Raw genomic sequence first — 22,654 nt, forward strand, 5'->3', positions numbered from 1 at the left:
ATGGAGTGCTAGGGAGACCAAGATAGGGAATTGGGGGAGATGGAGGTGGAAGTGCAGGATTAAGGGTGTGGGAGGTGGGAGCGATCTAGGATGTTGGATTTGAGTGACAAGATCCTGACTGTTTCATGGTGGATTTGAAAATGTAAGAATGAAAGATAAGTATAATAAGTTGGTGAATTATAGAGGAGATAGATACATAATTAATACTTGGTCCACCTCTCTCTTTTATATAGCTTGTTGAAACCCATGTTGTAACTAGCTATAAATTTGTGGTCCGTTTTTCTTCTCCATTCTCTAACAAAGAATAAACTAATGTGGCAATTTTTATAGCCTACTTACCTCATCCTATTGTACTCAGCAAACAGAACTTAGATGAGTCATGGGAGTGCTCTAGTCATGCTTTGGGTCAGGATTCTCCGCACTGAAGAACAAACTGCAGAGTTCAAAACAAAGTGCTACAACAGATCTAAACCCTAAACCGTAATCAGTAATTGCATAACAGTAAAACGGATACTGTTCATGTACTTTTGCTATAGTGCTACTGCACTTTCACTGTAGCGGTAGACACAATGCACTTTTGACAAAGTGTCCCTATGAATTACAGTGGAGGATCAGGATCCATCAGTGTTACGTGCCCCCGCTCAAAGCCACGAAGACCTGCCGTTGGGTATGGTTACCCATTCCGCACACCCATACCCACTTGAAATGGTAGGGTATGGTCATGTCGAGGACAACTTGTGTTGCCCATCATGAATGTGTTGGGTATGGGTAACCCGTAACCCCTAATAGAAACATTGTAAGGGAGAGGTTTGTCCTTTTTATCTAACATAAGGATGATTTTTCCCCAAATTGAATACCCAAATTGAAATGTGACATGCCGAGGGAGATATGACGGAGTACTAAGATGGCAGCGATTGTGGGGTCCAACGTTTAATAAATAGCGTATATCGCGTCGGTAGTAGATTGTTGCCTATGTAGCCGATCGTGGATAGTGGGTGCTAAGTTCCAATAGAGTATTACAAATAACGACTTTATAAAACATTAACAAAGCAGCTAAGAAATAAATTAATGATATAACCTACAAGGATAAGTAGAGATTTAATAGCACTCAAAAAGTTGATGTATTATTTCAACCTAAACTAAATTAAGAAGCATACATGATATTCTATTCATTAGATGTTATGACTCACAGGAATATAATGTTTTGGAAGACAAAACAACTAACAAACTCGTCATTAATTTGTTATGGGTTAGTGGTTATATAAAATATGCTCACACTATAGCGGCCTGTTAAATAGAATTGCATAAATAGTGGCTGCTATGTTCCAATATGTTACTTCTAGTCCAGTGGCAAAGCTATGTGTGTGTGTTTGGGAGAGGGGGGGGGGGGGGGCAACACCCCATTATCCGTCCCCCCTGTTGTCTAGCCTTGAAGCCCATGGACCTTACTAGGATCCAATGTTCTGTCTGCTCGAGACAATCAACGAGCAGAGTAGCGATGTCGACGTCTCGGCTTCTTCGTTAACCCTCGTCCAATCGCTTCAGCTTTGCATTGTGCGACAGCGACTGTCGGCAACAGTGACACACTACGCACGCGGTAAGCCTCTCTCCGCAATCTGTGACTCTGCCCTTCGATCAACGATCGCGTGTGTCTCACCGTCAAGTACGCAGCACACCTAACATGACCATCGGACGCGGCCTACAAGTGAGGTTTTGTCCATTTTCCCCAATACAGCAAAATAACCTAATCGCTTGACTTTTAGTTTTATGTTTTCTTTTACTTGTACGGTAGTCACTTGTCCATAATTTAGTATATAGACATTTAGTCAGTTGGTGAGTACTGGATTTTGTGATGTTTGAGGCTTGGAGGTAGTTGCTACTCTCTCCGTTTTAGATTATAAGTCGTTTTGACTTTGGTCCAAGTCAAACTACTTTAAACTTAACTAAATTTGTGATAATTGAATATATTTTCATAATATATTTGTCTTGGGTTGAAAAATGTTACTATTTTTTTTTACAAACTTGGTCAAACTTGAAACAGTTTGACTTTGACAAAAGTCAAAATAACTTTTAATCTTAAATGGAAGGATTACCTAATAACTATATGAGCACTTGAACCTTCTTTTCTATCTAAAAAAATATTTTTGTTGATTATCTACCAACAATGAAGCCATGAAGGCTATAGTATGTATATGCATTGATTGTCATGGACTTTGGCCATTTTGTCTTCTGGCTCCCTCAATCTCAGATCTGGCTTCGCTCCTGTTTCCAGTGCACTACATCATATAGGCACCGGTAGAGGGCCACTGTCATGATATTTATTAGCTCAAGCATCGTATAAGGGCTGAGTAGTAAAAAAATCAAAACTGAAAACAGGATAAACAAAAAAGCCAAGACCGAGACCGAACTAACTGATTAATTTTTTTTGCGACAAATACAGGGAGCTTTATTAAATCATATCAAGATTACATTCTTGAGCAAGAAGCTCAGAAACATTCCCTATAGCCTGCAGGCGCCAAACGGGTATCATTCCATCGATCGGTGGTTACCTCTGTTGCGCCACCTCCACCACCAGCCAACCCATCAGCCGAGTTCTCGGCTTCACCCTTTCAATTCCTGAGTTGGCTTAACGAGTCAGCTAGCTCAATTCAACTCATCGAGTCGAGCCGACCTGATAGTACTATATAAAACTGATTGATTCAGATTACTACGACGTTTTAGAGCATCACCAAGAAGTTTTCTAAACTGAAAATAGGAAATAAATAAGTTGATCTCCCTAAGAGAAAGCCTAAGTTTTATCAAAAAAATATTTTTTTTGATAAAACTTAGGCTTTCTCTTAGAGTGATCAGTTTATTTACTTCCTATATTCAGTTTAGAAAACTGAAACAAATTTTCGGAGAGATTATACGTCTGTTGATGCTTAAGGTTGTGTTCGGTAGAACAAGTTCGCATCCGGAACAGAACAGTGATCACAGAAACACAGAGTGGTCTATTAGCGCGTTATTAATTACGTATTTGCTATTTTTTTTTCAAAAATGGATTAATTTGATTTTTTAAGCAAATTTCGTATAGAAACTTTTTTTTAAAAAAACACCGTTTAGTAGTTTGAAAAGCGTGCACGTAAAAAACGAGGGAGAGGGGTTGGGAAAAGGGGCATCCTAGCTGCAGCCGAAAAACCTACATCCAGTTTGTGGAAAACAAAAAGAAAAAAGAAAAAACCCAAAACCTAACTACTGTAGCCTGTACGCACATCTATCCCCCATCCGCCGCCCCCTCCCTTTCGTCTTTCGTCGCTCGCTACTACCGTGCCGCGTGCCGCGTGCCGCCTCCCTCGATCTCACGATTCGCCTCCGCCGCCCCGTCCTGTTCCCCAACGCTAGCTCCCATTCCCCACGCCTCCCCTCTATTCTATTCCCGCTTTCCCTATCTTCCAAAGCCGCCGAGCCGCGCGGCCGAGTGCAAAAAGGAAAAATATCGGTCCCCGCGAGCTAGGGTTTACCACCCCCCCTCGTCCACCTCTCTCTCTCTCCGGGTGCCCACGCCGGCGGCGAGCTCTCCTCAACTGCGCCGCCGAGAGCCCCCCCGCCCCCCCTGTTCGTGGGGGAAGTACAGGTTCGCAGTGCCACCCTCTGTGTCTACTAGTGAAGTTTCAGTTTTGGACTATGATTTTGTTATTATGCTCCATTATGTTGGGAGATTGGGATTGGGGAATTGAAACAGTCACGTGAATCCAATTAGGCAACTAAAAAAACAAAAACAAAGAGAGTACAAAATAGGGAAAGGCGAAAAATTGAGAGGCACCGCACTGGGGATGTTTGATTGCTTATAATTCAATGGCTGATCTGTAAATGTTAGCCATTTCGGCTTGGAAATGAGTGGAAAAAGCTAATTAATCAGAATTTTTTCGCAGGCTGATCTTAGTTGAGGGGGTATACTCTGCGGTCTACTTGCTACTCCAGCAATGTATTGTTCTCACTGTCAAGATAACTGCCCCGTCGTAAAGGACCCTGACAAAAACTACACGTGAGGCCTCCCTTCCTGTCTTTTTTCTCCTTCCATTTCGATGCAAAATCAGCTCGTACAAATTGTTTATAAGCATGGCCTTGTTGGTCACTCTGTTAAATTTCTGTGTACCAGCTCTAACACTTTTGTGCGCGTGTCATTATGTAATTTTTCATATGGTGATCAGATGTTGTGGTTTGTGTGGGAAGGTTCTTGATGATCAGGTTTACGATGGTGAGCCAACTTTCCAAAAGGGCGCCGACGGGCAGGTTGATCTTTCACTTTGCTTCTAATTTGGTTTGGTTTATTTATTTTTCACTTCTCATGTTGGTTGTTTTGGAGCTTTACAGGCCCGGTTGGCTGGTAGTATTCTATCAAGCATTGAGAGTGGTAATTCAGTATCCCATGAAAGAACTATAAATAAAGGTACGACTTTGAGGTCATTCCTCTATCTCATTTTGCTGCCACTTTGTGGGCTAATTTCATGCTTTGTTTTTCCAGGAAGAGAGGAGATTAGGCAGATTGTCAGCAGCTTACATGTGGCTGGTGGAGATACTATTATTAGCATGGCTCATCGCTATTATACAGTATGTATCTTTGTTACTACTACCTCCGTCCCAAAATATAATAACTTTTAGCTTTGAATCTGGACACACAGTTGTCCAGATTCATAGCTAAAAATGCTTATATTTTGGGACGGAGGGAGTAGTCAGTAGCTTATAATTTCTAAAATAATATGGTACATGGTGATGCTGATGTTTATTCTTGTTGAAGTTTAGCTAGCTGTTGACAAGAATTTTACAAGGGGCCGTCGAACAACTCATGTTGCTGCTGCTTGCCTTTATATTGCCTGCCGGTATGCTACCACCTAATTACTTTGTTGATTTATTGAAAGTCTTCTCACTCATTGTACTTGTTTTTTTTCTCAAGCAGTACCTTTCAATAGAATTATTTCTTGAGCATGATTCTTTTCTTTGTCATTGAACTTATAAAATGCCTAAACTATAACACAGCTAAGCTATTCCAGACTATAGAGCATGCATGGTGAACATTTGTGATGGGTTTGTTTAATACATATATATTTTACCAAGCACACAATCTGAACATTGCCATGCATGGCCCTCAAATATATCTTCCATGTGGAAAGGAATGCTGTGTCCTAAATTTTCAAGCGCAGAGTACTTAATAGCCTGGTTATGCTATATCTCATTTTTCCCTTTAGGAGAACATAATACTCCCTGTAATTGCAAAACAAATCCTAGGATTTGACACCGGCCAAACTTTTTAACCCTTGATCAATGGTCATATTGGAAAAAAATAACTTCCATTTCTTCTAGAGAACATATAACATCCATGATTGTCTTTATCCATAGAAATACATGAGCATGTAGGTGGTTATAGAAACTAGCAGTCAATGTGGCTCATTGTAGATTATGTCCATGTCCCAGATGGTGTGCTATATTTGCAATCATAGGTCGTACACAGTATTTTCATTAGTTATTGCTGTTCTTAAGTTGTCCAGCATTATTTTTTTTTCCTATTACTTCCATTGGATATCTGCTGTCAAGTTTCAAACTTTTGTTGATATTCATTCCTGACATTCATTATACCTAATGTGTGCTAGGCAAAGTAAAAAGGCATATCTTCTTATTGATTTCTCGGACCATTTGCAGATAAGTGTGTAAGTGCCCCATTCTCCTGCCCTTATCTTGTAGCCCTTAGTGACATGGCTCATCTGGATTTTTCTTTCAGTTATGTCCTAGGTGCTGTTTTTCTGCAGCTTTGCCAAGTTTTGCTACTCGCGGAACATCCAGTTATCCAAAAGCTCATCGACCCCAGCCTTTTCATACATCGTTTTACAGAACGTAAGCCACACTAAAATGTATTATTTAAATTTAGCGGCTGAAAACACATGTGCCATTTCTTGTGTACATCTCTACATTTCCATGCACTTTGAATATGCACATTTGGTTTCTTCAATGTGGGGAGGGGGATTGTTCATGTCATGCAATTATAAGAGGCCGGGCCAGGCTGTTCCAATGTTGGTACCTGCCACATTTGCCATGGAGAACATGTTGGAGTGCAATTCTGTTTGGAAATTGCAATTACAACATGAATTCTGATTCTTAAATCATAGGCGCTGTTTGATTGATTTGCAGAATTGGATCGAAATTGTGGTATTCGAGTCCTGAATCAAATTTTACTCGAAACAGTCATAGGCTCTTGCATTTACACCCCAGTGAGAAGTGGACTGATGGATGGACCATTTGATAATTCTTGCACAAGGATTTATGTAGCTTTTGACTAATTTCTTCACCTTAATTTATCTAATCTATTCAACGTGCTTTTACATTCTTGTGAAAAAATATATAACAATTATTTAAAATCACATATGATATTTATTTTGAACTATTTGATAGATTTGTATATGGTAGAGTCATGTGTAGTAGTCAGACTGGGGCATACTATAGTCAAACTATCTCCTCGCTTGTGTTGCTCATGTGAAGGAGTTCAATTGCAATGCAAGCTCCATCCTTTTATCCCCCCCTTTTCTGAGATCTTTGCAAGGCAATGCCAGAAGGCAATTGCTTGGGTTAGTAAGGAAACCAAACATGTTTAGTCTGATTATTTTTGTTTTTTGTGTCACTTTGTTGGTTTTATCTGTAGGTTTACTGGGGAAGAGGGACAATGCCGTATCAGATACGGCTTTACGCATTGTAGCTAGCATGAAGCGAGACTGGATGCAGGCTAGCATATTTTTCTCCTTCCTTCTTTAGGTTCTTTTTTGTGATTGTAATAACTTGTCTTATGTTGCAGACTGGGAGGAAACCAAGTGGATTGTGTGGTGCAGCACTATATATCGCTGCTCTCTCTCATGGATATGATTATACCAAGGCAGATATTGTAAGCCCAAGTACTTTTGTCTGATATACTTATTTAGAATTGTATTCTGAAGTCTTATGCCCTCCTTCTGTATCAGTTAGCATGTATCGGGCACATGCTACATTTTGTATTTTTTATAATTGGACATGAATATGATTCTATGCTACAGCATATAATGACATAAATTTCTGTTTTATGTTTTTTAGGTTGCTGTTGTGCATGTTTGCGAGGCAACACTAACTAAGCGCTTGATAGAGTTTGAAAATACAGATTCGGGTAGCTTAACGGTATGGATTCTCTCTCCAGGAAATTGCCAAATTCATAGGCGCTGTTACTTACCGCATACAGATGAAAATTTGTTGCAACGATGTATTTGTAATAAAGATGGGAATGACAGCGCTAAGTTGATTGTTGGTACAACTTTTCCCTCTGAAAGTCATTCTTAAGCTGTCTATGCTGAAACATATTGTAATTACTATCAGTGTATGGTGTCTGTTATGGTGCAAGTATTTGACATTACTCATGACACTAAAGCAAATATTGGCCTAAGCAAGTACTGATTAGGGCAGGGCAGCCCATGTCAACTAGACATGCATTCACTTTCTTTACCCTGTCCATAGAGCTAGTTTTAGGTGCTTATTTTTACCTGTTGGTTCAGCATGGTCTATCTGGCAAAAAAATTGGGTATTGCCCCCTTTCATGTCTGTTTTTTCATGTCATCAATTCATCATCCACAACTGTTATCTACTACTCCCTCCGTCCCAGAATATAAGAAGTTTTAGGGTTGAACACGGTTATTAAGAAAGTAGGTAGAAGTGAGTGGTGGAGGGTTGTGATTGGATGAGTAGTGAAGGTAGGTGGGAAAAGTGAATGGTGGAGGGTTATGATTGGTTGGGAAGAGAATGTTGGTGGAGAAGTTGTTATATTTTGGGACGGAGGGAGTATATGAATATTCTTTAAGCAGATGAAATAGTATTATGCTAGATTGTAAACGAAAATGGTCCTTGAGGTGTAAATGTGTCATTGTGAAGCCCATTAGGGGTCCATGCAATGGGCGAAGGATGCTGCCTCTGCCCACTACTGCCTAAGCACTGTTCATGGTGCCTTGTGCTAGTTTTATTTAGTTTAAAAATAAGATGAGATTGAATTATTTATCGGTTTGTTTCCTTAGTTTTAGAGCAAAGGGCAAAGGGTTTTTGCCTCTATCATGCACAGTACATCAGGATTAGGATTAGAGGTGTCTTCATTTCATACTTAAGTGATTGGACACATTTCCAGCTCGCATTCAACGTATTGTATCCATGCCAATTTGCATTTGATTAAACATTATATTTTGCTGCCCTCTTGCTAGATTGAAGAATTTTTGGCAAAGGCTGATGAACAAGTGCTTGTTACTAAAATTTCACCAAAGTCTGGAGAAGTACTTTGCAAGCACAAGGATAAAGCTGAGCATTTTGCTCATGGACTCTGTGAAAAATGCTACAACAAAGTAACAGACCTTTACCATGTTCATAATACATCAGTTTTGGGACTTCATTACTCCTGACACATGCATGACTGTTCAGTTTATGAAACTGTCTGGTGGACTGGAGGGTGGCTCTGATCCTCCAGCTTTCCAACGAGCTGAAAAACAAAGGTTGGAGGCTGCTAAAAATGCTAAACGAACTGCTGCATCTAAAGAGGCAGCACTGGAATCAGTTTGTGAGGCACGCGAATCTGATGTTGAGAATAACATTACGACACCGCCAAAGGTAATATGTTCTTAACATAGTTAAGCTCATGCTTGTTCCCCTATTTACCATACATTCTTCCTTTGTTAGCCAACTAAATAATGTGCTCTTTTAGTTCATTAACAAGGGCAGAAAAAGGTGACTTTTGATCATCTAGATCCTGTACAAGTACAACAGTTTTGTTATATGAATATGTTGCATTCTCATGCACCACGTATATGAGTATAAATTTACACGAAACTGTATATAGGTCCCATTTGGAAGTGGCAATCAGTAATAATCTGCCCTGGATTATTTGTTCCATGCACCTAAATTATGATTTCTCGAAAAACTCTCTTATATTGCCTTGCTTAGACAACTTGTTCCTAGCTACTACTCCATCTGTCCACAAATATAAGGGATTTTGGGTTTCTCCATTTGTCCACAAATATAAGAGATTCTGGAGTACTTTCCCAATCCATTGAACCATTGCATTTGTTGCTCACTGGTAGTTGCATCATTAGATGAAATCTTTCCCAATCAAATAAAGTCCCGAGAGCATCAAAGTAATTCCACCTTATGTCACGAGCTCCAGGAAGAGACTGGATTGGATATGTGTGGGATGTGGGCGGACGTGGTTTCGGGAGATTGGACGTGTGACGCCCCGTGATGGCGACGCTAGAAGAACGAGATGAGAAAACAGAGAAAGTAGATGAGAAGAGTAGATTGAATTCAAGCTTGATCTTTATTGAATGAAAGATTGCTTATATAAGCTTATATGCCAACTGAATTGCTAATTAAAAGAGATAAGAACTAATGCAACAAACCGGAACCAACTAAACAAACTCGAGATAAGATCCTATTGCCAAGCTGTACTGTAGCGCGTCCGAATCACGCCATTCATGCCGCCGTTGCGCGATCTGATTGATCGCCCTCATCACGCGCCGCCGTTCCCGTGCATCCCGCATTCATACGCCTCCGATGATATCCAATTCTGACCATGATACCTTAACCTTAAACTCTGCTAAAAAAAACCTAGCATACTTATATATTTTCGAACTAAGGAGTATTTGTTAAGTTTATTTCTCAAAATATTAATTTTCCGTGTTAATCAAGTAGATCATCCATTTCATTTCACCCGTGTTTCATCACTTTCAAATGGGGCCTTATTTTGACAAAACTATAGTTTTAAGACACAATACCACAAAGCTAGTATCTATTTAGCATTGAATTTATAAAAAGAACTACATATTTATGTTCTACTATAAAAAAAACTTCAGATTTAGCATCTCATCACAAAGCTATGGATTTATAAGTTCTATTAGGACAACAGTGTGAGGATCTAACTCATAAAATCTATATATCTTTTATGGTCTATTTAGTTCTATGATCTGTGGTTTAATCTGCAGTTTTGTTATAATTTTGTGAAATTTCTGAATTTGTGATTTTTTTTCTCTATTTATTAAAACATCTGCATTTGTTATTTCTGTTGTATACCATATAATGTGTTTTTGTAATTTGAATACTCAATTTAACTTATTTTGACAGAATATAATTGGAGATAAGCATTCGACAATTCCTTCTGTGAAAGTTGCTGGTGATTCTGTAGCTACAGAAGATCCTGAAGGGGAAGGTTTGTTTGTTGCTGTACCATCAACGATGATACTCCACAAGAAAATTCATATTTCCATTTTAGGTCCCCTTTTGATAAGTTCATTCCTGCTGCATGCATATTTCATCCTTAGGTAAAAATGATAAAGCAGATGAAGGTCCTGAAAGTCTCTCTGATATTGACGATGCGGAGGTACTTCATCCTATCCATGAGATCACTTCTATATATTTCATAGAGTAACTTATTTATGTCATCTTTAGATCTTGAAAGATAATCAGTTAGGCTCTTTATGATTTACTACAGTGCTACTATTAATTTCTAGGTTGATGGGTACCTTCACAACGAGGAAGAAACACAGTACAAAAAAATTATCTGGGAGGAAATGAATAAAGAGTACCTTGAGGTAGCTAAGCTGATTACATAGTAGCATAAGGACTTTCTTATTTTAACCACATAGTGTGGTTCTCAGCTGGTTGCTTTACAGGAACAAGCAGCAAAAGCAGCATTGGCAGCTGAGCTGGCAGCTAGAGGAGTGGTTGTGGAAGAGGGGAAGAGGAAAGTATGAAATGTTTCTAGTGCTACCAACCTTTCTATGCCGTGTGTTCACTGTAGTTCGTGATTAAGCATGGATATTTCATATGTAGAGAAGAAGACATAATGAAGATGGCAAGAACGCAACACCCGCTCAAACACCAGCAGAAGCAACACAGAACATGTTGAAGCGGAAGGTACTAATGGTCAATACACCCCGATGCTTTGTAAGGTTTTTCATTTACTTTTGATGGAGAATAGGAGAGGCTCCACTACATATTAATTTCATATAAGGGAGTTATTCGTAAGCAGTAAAGAATCAGAAGATGATTAGTGCATTTTAATTATACTTCGAATCATAGTTTCACAAGATAGTTTATAGGATAAGTGCATGGCTTTATTCATATCCATAGTATGCCTACTCATGAGACTGTCATGTGGTCCCTGCGCTCAGATGTTCCTTGGCATGTTATAGAAAATGGTTGAAACTTGAAACTGAATGGTTTTAAATTACAATACATCAATACATGGTTAGTCCAAACATGAAAAATTGCAGATTTTATTTTAAATTAGATTTTTTGCTTCCAGCATGACATGCTCTTTAAATGGTCTAAAGAGAAATCTACATTAAACACCTACGGAATGTTCATCTCCACCTTCTTTTGGTGCTTTCCATGTTGTATTAATTAGATCTAATCATGTGCAACAAAATCCAACATTGGTTCTCCAACAATGAAAAAGGAGGGGCAGATGTGCCAATGTTTGTGGTGTTGGTAGGTGAAACAAAGGCCCATAAGAAAGGTATAGAAAACTGTGGACATGTTTGCATCATCTTAATTGGCCCATAAGCGAGGAATTTGCTCCAATAAGCCCATAGCAATTAAGCAGACACCAATTGAATTGAGTAGACACCATATCTTGATTAAGAAAACATGAACACTATTCAGCCCTAAAATTCCTGAGTCTCATATTTTTCCTACCGCCCACCAAATGCCATTTTCCACATAATCCGTCGGTTTTCTAGTCGTCTACTTTTAGCATTTATTCCTTGTTCCCATGGTTTTCCTATTCATGCATTTTCCATCTTCAAAACATATGGACTAGTAGCATATAAATTAACTAAAATCTAACATATAATGTTGTTACTTGCAGAGACTTGGATCGAAGATCAATGATGAAGCTGTTAACAAACTGTACAATGTATGTTCTCTCGTTTTTTTTCTTTTTACCCACTGGTTTTATAAAATATTTGCTGCTGTGAGTTGAATTGACTATTCTGTTATGCGCTATGTGATATTGTCACTATATCCAGAACAGGAATGAAACAACCATGCCACAAGTAGTGTGCCAAGGGTTCTGCGGACTTAAGCTGTCTTAGATTCTTTCATTCAGAACAAGATTTGTTAGCTCTTTTAGAATTAGGAATGGGTCGCAGGGCACTAGTCTGGGTCTGCGACCCATTCCTAATTCCCTTAACCCATGAACCCATGACAGATGCGCCTTGCTCTACCTTCTGTGGAATTACAGTCAGATACTACTACTGACTTCATTATGGTCTACTTTGTTATTTTCTGACTGAAAATACATATTGAATTATTGATTTTTGCGGGCAGACCAAAGATGAAGATGGCAAAGCAGATAAAGAGATGGACTTCAACGATGAGTATGGACAGGACACAGGTGATGGTGAAACATTCGAAGGTGGTTATGATTATCCTGATTACAACTATGATGGCTATGGTGATGGAGCCTACGGCGATTATGATGGTGTTGATTTTTAATACCCGATATATCAATGCTGGGTAGAATTGTTACAATTTTATTTGTGTGTGTATGGCAACAATTATCAATTTTACATGAATAGTTCTGATTAGTTGACGAAAACGGAGTTAATCAGTACTCAGTAGACAGTATAGCAGTGTAGCTCGTTGATTTCTCTGGTGATATGTTGAGAAGCTGTTGTAATAACTGTATTATTTCATTCAGCGACCTATACTTGCAAGTTGTATATTAAAACAGGCCTCGAAGAAAAAGGAAAATTTTGAATGCCTCATGAGGTATCATGGTCTACACATTCGACAGGAGTGGTGTGCATGTCGTCATTCGCGTGAAATGTTGACTTAAGCTGTCCTGATTGGCGAGCACGTCTAGTTTTGAGTTGCAGTGCACAGTTCTTTTTTTCTTTAATGCAGCGTTGAATGTTTGTTTGCTGTTGTTGATGTAGTCTGATGGTGATGAAAGTAGTGTGCACTTCGTCGTTTGCGTGGCTGTGTTCCTTTCTTCAGCTTTAAACTGTAACTTTCTTGTTTTCTAGCACGTTTTGTAAAGTGTTTTTTGCAAATAACTTTTTATATAGAAGTTTCTTTCGATGATTAGGGCTATTACCTTACGAGTGGTCTGAACCAGTATAATCTATGTCTTCTATGTGTTTGATGTCGTATCGTGTAAATCATCGAATCAACGTACCTCAGTACCTTCATAATACAGTCCGTGGGTATCCCTCATCGATAACTGTTCATCGTCTTCCTTAGCCGAAGGCGAGAAACAAAAGAGGGAAAGTCTTCCTCAGCCGAAGGCGAGAAACAAAAGAGGGGAAAGATGGGTACGGTGCTTTGGGTTTACGACTTCACGAGTTGTTGTCGCCGGCAAAATCTTAGTGAGAGAGAATGGGAGAGTGGTGGAGAACGGTCATGTGGAGTGGGGTTGATGACATCATGAGTTGTCGTCGCTCGGTGCAGCTAGATGAGGTTGGTTTTGCTGGATTCGGCCTCTTCCTCCTCTCTACTGCTTGGATTTGGTCTTATTTGGTCCACCTTGTAGCTCCCGACCTCTCGCGCACAAACCATCAGTGAGGATGCTGCCACCTCAACCGGCTCACTCGTGTTGGCAGCCGGGCACCTCTTCCATCCATAAAGTTTACTGAGAAATTGAAGTTCCCCACCTTTTTCAGGGCGATGCGTGCGAACGAATTTGTAGGCGGACCACGGACGTGAACGCGTGGGAACCGTAGGCGGACGCAAACACAAACGCGCTCCTGAATCGGATGTGTGCAGCGGCCAATGGTGCAAAAGCGAAAGCTAACGACAAGGGCAAGCATGAGAGTCAGATGACGTACAAAGAAATAACGCAGTTTCCTTTGCATCACCCGATCCAACGGTTACTCGTATGACGAACAAAGAGGACGGAAGAAGAGGGTGCGAGTACAGAATCATCTCTAATTTTTATAATAGGTAAAGAAAAGATAAATATTAGGAAAGGGGGTGAAAATTAGATCGAATGGAATATTCAGTTTTTGTTAGCAATAAATAAATAAATAAATAAATAAATTCCTCAATAAGAAGGAAGGGGGTTTCTCTTTTCTTTGCCGCGTGCGTTCCTCTCCTCAGGTGGTGACCCAGTCTCCCCTTGCCTCCTTCGGCCACCCTCTCCTCCTCTCCTCTCCTCTCCTCGTCGCCCTTCCACCAAAGCGAGAGATCGGCCGACTCCTCTCCCTCCGCCGCCGACTCCCCCAGGTGAGCGATCCTTTCCTCCTCCTCGCGTTTCTCGATTCCCACTCCCTTGTTGTTTCCTACCTGTACTGTATTGCGCGCGGTTCTTGGGGGAAAAAAATCCTTTCTGATTAATATACAGAATTATTTTAAAACATCAATTAATTCTGTTTTTTCAAGTCTCTCTGGCTCTCGCTCCGGTGTGTGCAGCGCGTGTTAACACTGATTCTTGGTAAAGTTGTTCGTCTTGATTGAGGGCAAGGCGATTGGTCATACTGTAATGGGGGATTAATTATTTGCAATGTGTCCTCTTGGTGCCTGAAACTCTGAATTCTTTAAGCATTGTCATCCTCCTAGTAAATTATATATTCCATCGAAGATAGATAGTAGATTCTAGGACGAATTCGATTTGGACATAGCAATTTTCTGATATATCTAGTAAATTATATATTTAATTCCGAAATATTGGGTGATACAGGTATTTGCCTTTCACCTTGAGTCGGCCCCAATTTCCAATCTTGATCTTGACTTCCGCATATGAATGTTGCTTGATCTGTATTCGACCTATGCAGGTGCTGTTGATCGCTTTGTGAAATGGAGCTCCCAGTTGCTGATCCTGGGCCGGTGAGGGCTGAAGGATTGCTTCTGCAGTGTCCCTATTGTGATTCAGAGGCAATGCACAAACTCGCGCAGTTCTTGCTCCCCGGCTTGGCTGCGGTATGCATTGACTGCACGACAGGCGATCTCTTCAGGAAGCCATCAGTTGTCGCCGTTGACATGAGGAAGGAAATGGTGGACTACGTCACGCAGAGAAGCGAGACATTCATATCCGATTCGCTTATCGAATCAGAAGCAAGTCAGGATCAAGAGAACGAGATGCCGGAGGACCCTTTTGAGATCGTGTCCATCTTCATGGATGATTTTAGTAGCACGAAGAGGAACATTATCGGCCATGTCTCTGGGTGGTTGATGAGCGACAGCCGCGAAGATAAGATTGATGACTTTGTCCAAGAAATGGAGATGACCCGCTTCTGGCCGCTGAAAAGGAGAGAAATTATTGCTGAGGTCCTCCTCAAGAATGTAGACCTGAAAACTAAGTACCACTGCCCTGAGAAATATGAAAATGAAGAACGTCTCGCTGATCATAAGGCCCAGTGTAGCTTCAGACCTGTTACCTGCCCCAATGATGGATGCCGAGCGAAAGTTTCTGTTCGCTGCATGCAAGACCATGATTCAGCTTGCCTGTTTAAAATCCTTACATGTGAGCAGAACTGTGAGAAGCGGCTTCTGAGGCGTGATATGGATAGGCACTGCGTGACTGTGTGCCCCATGAGGCCCATGAAATGCCCTTTTGGCTGTGATTCCTCCTTTCCTGAGCGTAATCTTGAGCAGCACTGTTCTGAGTTTCTTCAGGCACACCTCCATAAACTCCTCAAGGCTATTCATAAGAAAGGTTTTACAGATGAGGGGCTCAAGGACCATGCTCTACTGCTGGAAAAGGTTAGGCTCCTGATCTTGTTAATTTACAATGTGTAACATACGCTTTTCAATTAAAATGGCTGCCTTATTTTCTTGATTTGGAAACATTGCTGTCAAACTATTGTGAAAAAGAAGACATACATGGACTGCAACAATATGATTTACTGAAATAATCTGGTTTTGTTCTGCAGCATGACAATGATGGTAAACTGGCTAAATCTCGGGATGTAAGATCTCTTACTAATGTTGTAAAGAATCTTGAAGCCAAAATAAAAGATGATTCGAGTTAGAGTGGATGGCGTCTCCAGAGCAAAATGCAAGTTTTTTTTGAGGCAGCAAAATGCAGCATGGATATTGAATGGTATAGCTGAAGAGTTGTTTCCACTCACAGTATACACAGAAGAGTACAAGATTCTGCACGTTTTTCCTTTACAACTATAATTTTCCCCTCATGATTTTTCTTTTCTCAAAATCGGTTAGTTTTTTATGGTGTAAAAGTATAACATTATTTTATCCTTGCTATTTTGTCCAAGGAACTCTTTTTTTTTCATATAAATTGAGAATAATTTATTAGGAATGCTAATTTTTGTTTAATTTATGGAAGGGCGATGCTCGAAGTAAGGGATGTTTTTCCCAGTCTAATTCCGTTCCCTATACCAGCTAAATACTCCCTCCGTCTCAAAAAAAAAAGTCAAACCCTGGTTTCCGTGCCCAACATTTGACCGTCCGTCTTATTTGAAAAAATTATAAAAAAAATTAAAAAGACAATTCACGCACAAAGTATTAATCATGTTTTATCATCTAACAACAATAAAAATACGAATTATAAAAAAATTTCATATAAGACGGACAGTCAAAGTTGGACACGGAAACCCAGGGTTTGCCTTTTTTTTGGGATGGAGGCCCACTAGCTGAAGTTAAATGCTATTCCTCACAATATTATTATTTGTTTTTGGGAAACTTTTTTTTTCAATGATCCAGATCAAGGTTAGGAACACTAGCATTTATCGGTAAACTGTTGGAATAGTTTAAATTCAAATTTTATTTTTCGATTTACAATTAGTACCGTTTACATGCCCTCACATGTATAATGCCCATTGATAGGATATCTCCACCTCCTACAAGTTGTGTCGTTTTCATTTATCATGGATTCGTGTATGATGTTTATTTCAATGTATAAATTATTACAAGAATGTCAAACATTTTTTTTTCAACTAGTCCCTGATCGGTAACCATTATTCAAATTCTTTTTTTTTTGCTGGGAAAACCGTTATTCAAATTCTAATATTCGATTTAGATTTATGTCCAGTAAATTCTATTCCCTCTGTTTCATATTATAAGTTATTTTGAATTTTTTCTAGCCAAATTTATTTAGGTTTGACAGTTTATTAAAAAAATTAGTTCGGTTAAATGTAACATTGAATATGTTTTTTTTTCCAAATGTTGCTATATTCTTTTATTAATTTGATCAAACTTAAAAAAGTTTGACTAGGAAAAAAAATCAAGCAACTTAAAGTCTTTTTTATATGAGGGGAAAAGAGAGAATTGAGAAGATACGCAAAACAAGGTGAGCATTAGCGAATGATTAATTGAGTATTAATTATTTTAGATTTTAAAAAATAGATTAATATGATATTTTAAAGCAATTTTTCTATAGATTTTTTTTATAAAATAAACATCATTTAGTAGTTCAGAAAATATGCGCGTAAAATACGAGGGAGTTTTTCTATTTCTACCGAATCAATTTCTCTCAATCAGTTTTATGATATGAAACGGAGGGAGTAGATCGCTAATTACTGGTCAGGCTTGGGTGACTGGTACTTTTTGCAAATACTGATTTCCTAGGTTTTATCCTAACAAATAACCTGGAGATCTTTTACGGTGTTTGCATTTTAAAAAGGGTAAAAGTCTATCGCTGCACAATGAAAGGTACCACTTAAAAGGTTGATATAGTTACTTACTCCCTCCGTCCCACGAAAAATCCAATCCTAGCATCCCAAGATAGAATTAGTGGAGGATAGAAATGACTAAAATACCCTTAATCATTGAAAAAAAGTAGTAAGAGTAATAATAGGTAGGTAAAGGGTATTAAAGTGAGTTTTATCTCTAAAGAGTAGGTAGGATGGTAGGATGGTAGAAGTTGGTTTTTTTATGGGACAAAATTCAAACTCTAGAAGTTGAGTTTTTTTTTTGACGGAGGGAGTAGGTGGTAAAAGTAAAATGATAATTTTCGTAGGAGATAGAGAATGGCATAATTGTTTTCGATATTAGTTCCAGGTACATAGGTGCATACAATGCCTCACTAACTGTGTGCCCGGTAATTTACATGACATGTTTTTTAGATTTACATTTTTTCCTACGAATATGGTCACGCAGTAATCCTCTAGATTTTCATTTTGTTCTAGGAGCACGATTGGTTAAAATATGATCGAATGTTTGCCAGGTTATTTTGATATTTACATTTTATCACAAAGAACATCTAACCTTGGTAAAAAGATCAGTGGTTAGTAGGTTCATGTGTAATTCATCCTCAATACGATATATTTATATTGTTTCCACGTGTTTGCGTCATCTCCCCGATGAAATTTAACTAAAATGTCTTAAGCAATTAAATACCTTATTTCCTTACAGTTATTTTGTAATGTATCGGGTAAAATGGAAATCACATGCATGCTTGGATAGCATGTATTGTTGCCATTGAAAATTAACTACCTCTTTGATTTTAGGATTTATGGATTTAGAATAAGGTATTCGGATATATGGATCAACGTGCGCCTAATCTACAGATTTGCGAACTAATCATCTATATAACCAAGCATAAGGAAGATAAGTACCGATTCTTTTTTAATACGTACCGGTTCAATCAAGAAAGATATTCACATCAAATAAAATTACCGTTGTTTTACTAGTTACTTGCCCTACTGCCATTGGTTATAATAATTTTATTTCACATCTTGCCCATCAACGATCCACATTGCACCACCTCTCAATACCTTTACATATCTCGCAAACTTCGTAAAAGATCTTAATAAACTAAGATGAATGTGAGGCCATAGGCCACACGTTTTCCTTCATATCCCCGAAAACTATATTGTATCATGTAACAAATAGTCTAGAACAGCTAACTATGCGTCCAAACAAAACTACAGCATATGCGTAGCAACTCGTTGGTATCAAAGGTACCAGGAGGTAAAAAATTTATACTAAAAAAATTATATTACCTTTATGGACGTGACTACACAGCTAGTGGTAGCTAAACCAGCTACCACTCCATTTATGAGAGACATTATCCACATATACTTCAAATACAATTTTCTCTTAAACTACTCATCCGATTTACGATCCGATTGCACCGTTATGTTTGTAACAATTAAATCTTTATAATAAGATCTCACATGATTATATTCTGATAAAAAAATATAAATTACTTTTATAATATATCTAAATTACTTTTAGATTTCACTAAATTACTTCTTATACATGTAAAAGAAAATTAAATGAAGCCTAAAAGTAATTTACATATGTTATAGAAGTAACTTGTAACAAAAAGAAAGTAACTTTAATGAATGTGTCGATGGGGGATACCCGTAAACTGGATATAGAGGGTATTGTCGACGGGGGATACCCGTAGACCGGATATAGAGGGTATTGGGGTCCGTTGGTATGAGGATCTACGTAGTATGACATCAAGCAAACAAAAGCCAAGGATTATACTGGTTCAGGCCCCTTAGCAGGTAATAGCCCTAATCTAGTTGGTATGGGATTATATGATGGAAACCACAGATTACAAAGGGAATAGAACTCGGTGATATCGACGAGACCGTAGTCGAGTTGGCCCGACTAGATCTCCCGGTGACTTGGCTCTTGTAAGCTCCGGCTTCGTAGGCTGTGGTGGGTGTGTTGGCGGTGAGATTCGATGCCTTAGATCCTGCCAGGGGGTCCCTTTTATACCGGGGGTCAGTCGATCTCCAAGTAGAACTCGGAGATATCGGACCCCTCACGATATGGTAAAGACCCAGTCTCGTCCGAGTAGGACTCTTTCCATCCGTAGATTCTGTTCCTATCACGGGATAGATTTCCTTAATGTATACGGAAACTATTCGTACACACGCGGGTATACTGTATCGGTACCCATCGTATATCCAAGGATAGAGGGCATACCTTATCCGTAACCCTAACATTTAATTGGATGTGACTACACAGCTAGTGGTAGCTAGTTTGTACTCCATCTAGTATCTCCTTTCAACTTAAAAAATACAACAGTATCTTCTTTTCTCATTCTACATGAAAAAAAAATAAAAGGGAAAAAACAATCGATGATTAAACAGATTCATAGAGAGTTACTTTTGAACCATGCAAAAGTTACTTCCAATTAACATTGAAGTTACTTTTAAAAATTGTTAAACTTATGTGTGTTGATCCGTGCTGATTAAATTTAATTTCTAGATAAAGTCATATTTTTATCCCTACAACGAATTTACTTCTATTGTCATGACAAAATTACTGCCGTTTTGTTTTAAGTTACTTTTATAATATAATATATGTAAATTACTTTTAGACTATTAAATTTACTTTTATATGTCTAAGAAGTAATTTAATCAACTCTAAAAGTACCTTATATATATATATATGATAAAAGTAACTTACATATAAAATAAAAGTAATTTACAAATATAAATATTTTTTTCATCGTAATATAATCATGTAAGATCTTGTTGTGAAGATTTAATTGTAACAAACACAATGATGTAATCGAATTGTAGATCGGATAAGTAATTTGGGAGAAAACTTTGTTTGAAGAGAAAAAGGACGTACATGTATATTAAAAAAATGCATGCATGTAGTACTATGTAGTAGCTAGACTTCTCCACGTTTCTCCATGTTTAGGCGTCGCTAGTTAAGGCAAAATCGAGAGGCCTCTCCAAATAGATTTTACGTACCTTTATACTCCCTCCATTTATTTTTGATAGTCATTTTTTTTAAATCTGAAAAATTTATTTTTGATAGTCATATTTCAATCCAACAACATATACTCTTAATGACTTTCTCGGATTTAATGTATGTCTCACTATTCTTCCACATATAATTGGCTACATGGGGATTGAGAAATATAAATATTAATGAATCGTTTGTTTACGAGGAATGACTAGTAGCATGTTTAAATGGATGATAAGTAGAATTACTTATCCTTGTTCTGTGTGCCAAGATGAAATATGACTATCAAAAGTAGATGGAGGAAGTATTTTAGATGGAGGAAGTATTTGCTCTAATAACCTCTCGATACCTCCTATTGACCATAAAAATCCCTATAAAGAAACTTTTACTACAAACACTGGAAAACTTGAATCTTTCTTGCGGTAAAGACATTGATTGTAGTATGTTAGTACCATCCAAGTCTAGAACGCCACTGATTCTAAAACAATTTCATGTACGTCCAAAATATATAAGTAAAACGAAATATGAAAAACACCTTATGCATGTTGTACACGCCTCTGAAATCATCCAACTATGCGTTGTAACCACCTTATACTCGATGTTATATTGTAACCTTCCTCACTGAAATGTCTTCAACACCTCGAAATTCTGAAAAACAATTCTATATTGACATTTGCCAACATGTCAATTTAAGGTTTACACAAACACATGATTTTCTACGTAAAGTGGCACACGGATTAAATAAATAACCAGGAAAATTCATAGTAGTTTGGAGTATGTTTCTTAGAATGATTTACAATAAAAATCGGTTGACAGCTTGTTTTTCTTAAAACCCATCCAACAACGGGTTAGAGAACCTTCATGCACCAGAATTTTGGCATTATCATCACCAACTTTAAATACAGAAGCAACTTGTCACGCAGACTCTTGACAAGTTCACTTGAGTCGGCATCAATTTTGTGTCATGTTTTAGGATCAATTCTGAACATCAGATCAGAGGTGTACTTTCCAGTTGAAATTCTACAGTAACAGAAGTTGTCTGCACTACACTGGAAACACCATTGCTACTGCTGTAGTGATTTACTACAATTAACTGTAGCACAAGACTCATTTTAGTATTGATGCACCTCTGCAGTAAGGATCAGTTTCCGTTGACACTGCTTCCTCTTTTTTTCCCTCAAAAACGCATGAGAGCATTGCTCCCATTTTTATCAAGGTAATAAGCTGCATATGGTGTCACTTCAGCTAACAAGACCAACCTTTGCAGATCAACCAGTCCAATTAATCAGGAAATGGGCCATGCTAACATTGAAGTCCAAAAAAATCTCATATGACTGCCTGCTACATCATCTCAATGGCTAATGATCATATTGTTCTGCTAACACTACAGATATAAATTTAGTGAAAAGATTCAGGACTGAATTTTACAGCTGCAGAGGGGCACTTGTATGTCTTACCAGCCAGGGTCAGATGCCTCCCAGCTGCCATCCCATGGATAACTGCTAGAAAATAAAATGTACAACTCTGATTCCTTATCCGTTTGTGCTACAAATAGATGTCAAGTCAAAGGAGTAAAATTATAAACACATAACCATGGAAAAATCAGGGGAAAACACAGCAGTCCAACAGGAAAAAAAAATGAGTTTAACTACAGCCCTCAGAACAAACAATGGCACAAGATATGATGGAAATATAGAGGCAACACATGGTCTTCAGGAGAAGTTAAGTGCAGTTCAACCCAGGGTATAAATGATCCACATATTTCTCATAATATAAAAACTAAACAGGAATAACATAGCTCCTGAAGAAAACGATTTCAGAATTTCAGGCTATCTGAACAGTATAGGATATAGTAAAATCTCATCGATCACCAAAAAATCCAAATAAAGCAATAGCAGATGTTCTCATGGATAGTGGTAATCTTGGACAAATTTGAAGATCATTACAGCATGACTCCAAGCATATATACACAAAGAGACATGCACAGAACACAGAAGATCCAGGATATTATATT

The 22,654-nt window shown here is 38.3% G+C and overlaps 2 protein-coding genes across 2 annotated transcripts; both read left to right on the forward strand.

Moving 5' to 3' along the window:
- Positions 1-3,272: 3,272 nt before the first annotated feature.
- LOC127774089 (transcription factor IIIB 60 kDa subunit) lies at positions 3,273-12,788 on the forward strand. The gene is made up of 20 exons (XM_052300364.1): positions 3,273-3,613; positions 3,912-4,024; positions 4,191-4,272; positions 4,354-4,429; positions 4,505-4,590; positions 4,783-4,859; positions 5,628-5,684; positions 5,756-5,868; positions 6,671-6,750; positions 6,821-6,907; positions 7,093-7,173; positions 8,238-8,375; positions 8,452-8,637; positions 10,144-10,228; positions 10,341-10,399; positions 10,530-10,610; positions 10,692-10,766; positions 10,852-10,935; positions 11,891-11,938; positions 12,352-12,788. Exons 2-20 carry the CDS (start codon positions 3,963-3,965, stop codon positions 12,517-12,519), a joined length of 1,725 nt encoding a protein of 574 aa, XP_052156324.1. The 5' UTR covers positions 3,273-3,613; positions 3,912-3,962; the 3' UTR covers positions 12,520-12,788.
- A 2,010-nt stretch (positions 12,789-14,798) lies between these two features.
- Positions 14,799-16,323, forward strand: LOC127774090 (uncharacterized). Its single transcript, XM_052300365.1, has 2 exons — positions 14,799-15,726; positions 15,897-16,323. Exons 1-2 carry the CDS (start codon positions 14,821-14,823, stop codon positions 15,993-15,995), a joined length of 1,005 nt encoding a protein of 334 aa, XP_052156325.1. The 5' UTR covers positions 14,799-14,820; the 3' UTR covers positions 15,996-16,323.
- The last annotated feature ends 6,331 nt before the right edge of the window (positions 16,324-22,654 follow it).

The sequence above is a fragment of the Oryza glaberrima genome, chromosome 5 (assembly GCF_000147395.1).
Source record: "Oryza glaberrima chromosome 5, OglaRS2, whole genome shotgun sequence".
NCBI lineage: Eukaryota > Viridiplantae > Streptophyta > Magnoliopsida > Poales > Poaceae > Oryza > Oryza glaberrima.

Coding starts and splice junctions, on each gene's coding strand:
- LOC127774089 (XM_052300364.1), top strand. CDS start 3,963: ATGTATTGTTCTCACTGTCAAGATAACTGCCCCGTCGTAAAGGACCCT. Junction 5,869..6,670: donor CATACATCGTTTTACAGAAC/GTAAGCCACACT, acceptor TTTTATCTGTAG/GTTTACTGGGGAAGAGGGAC. Junction 10,229..10,340: donor AGAAGATCCTGAAGGGGAAG/GTTTGTTTGTTG, acceptor TTTCATCCTTAG/GTAAAAATGATAAAGCAGAT.
- LOC127774090 (XM_052300365.1), top strand. CDS start 14,821: ATGGAGCTCCCAGTTGCTGATCCTGGGCCGGTGAGGGCTGAAGGATTG. Junction 15,727..15,896: donor ATGCTCTACTGCTGGAAAAG/GTTAGGCTCCTG, acceptor TTTGTTCTGCAG/CATGACAATGATGGTAAACT.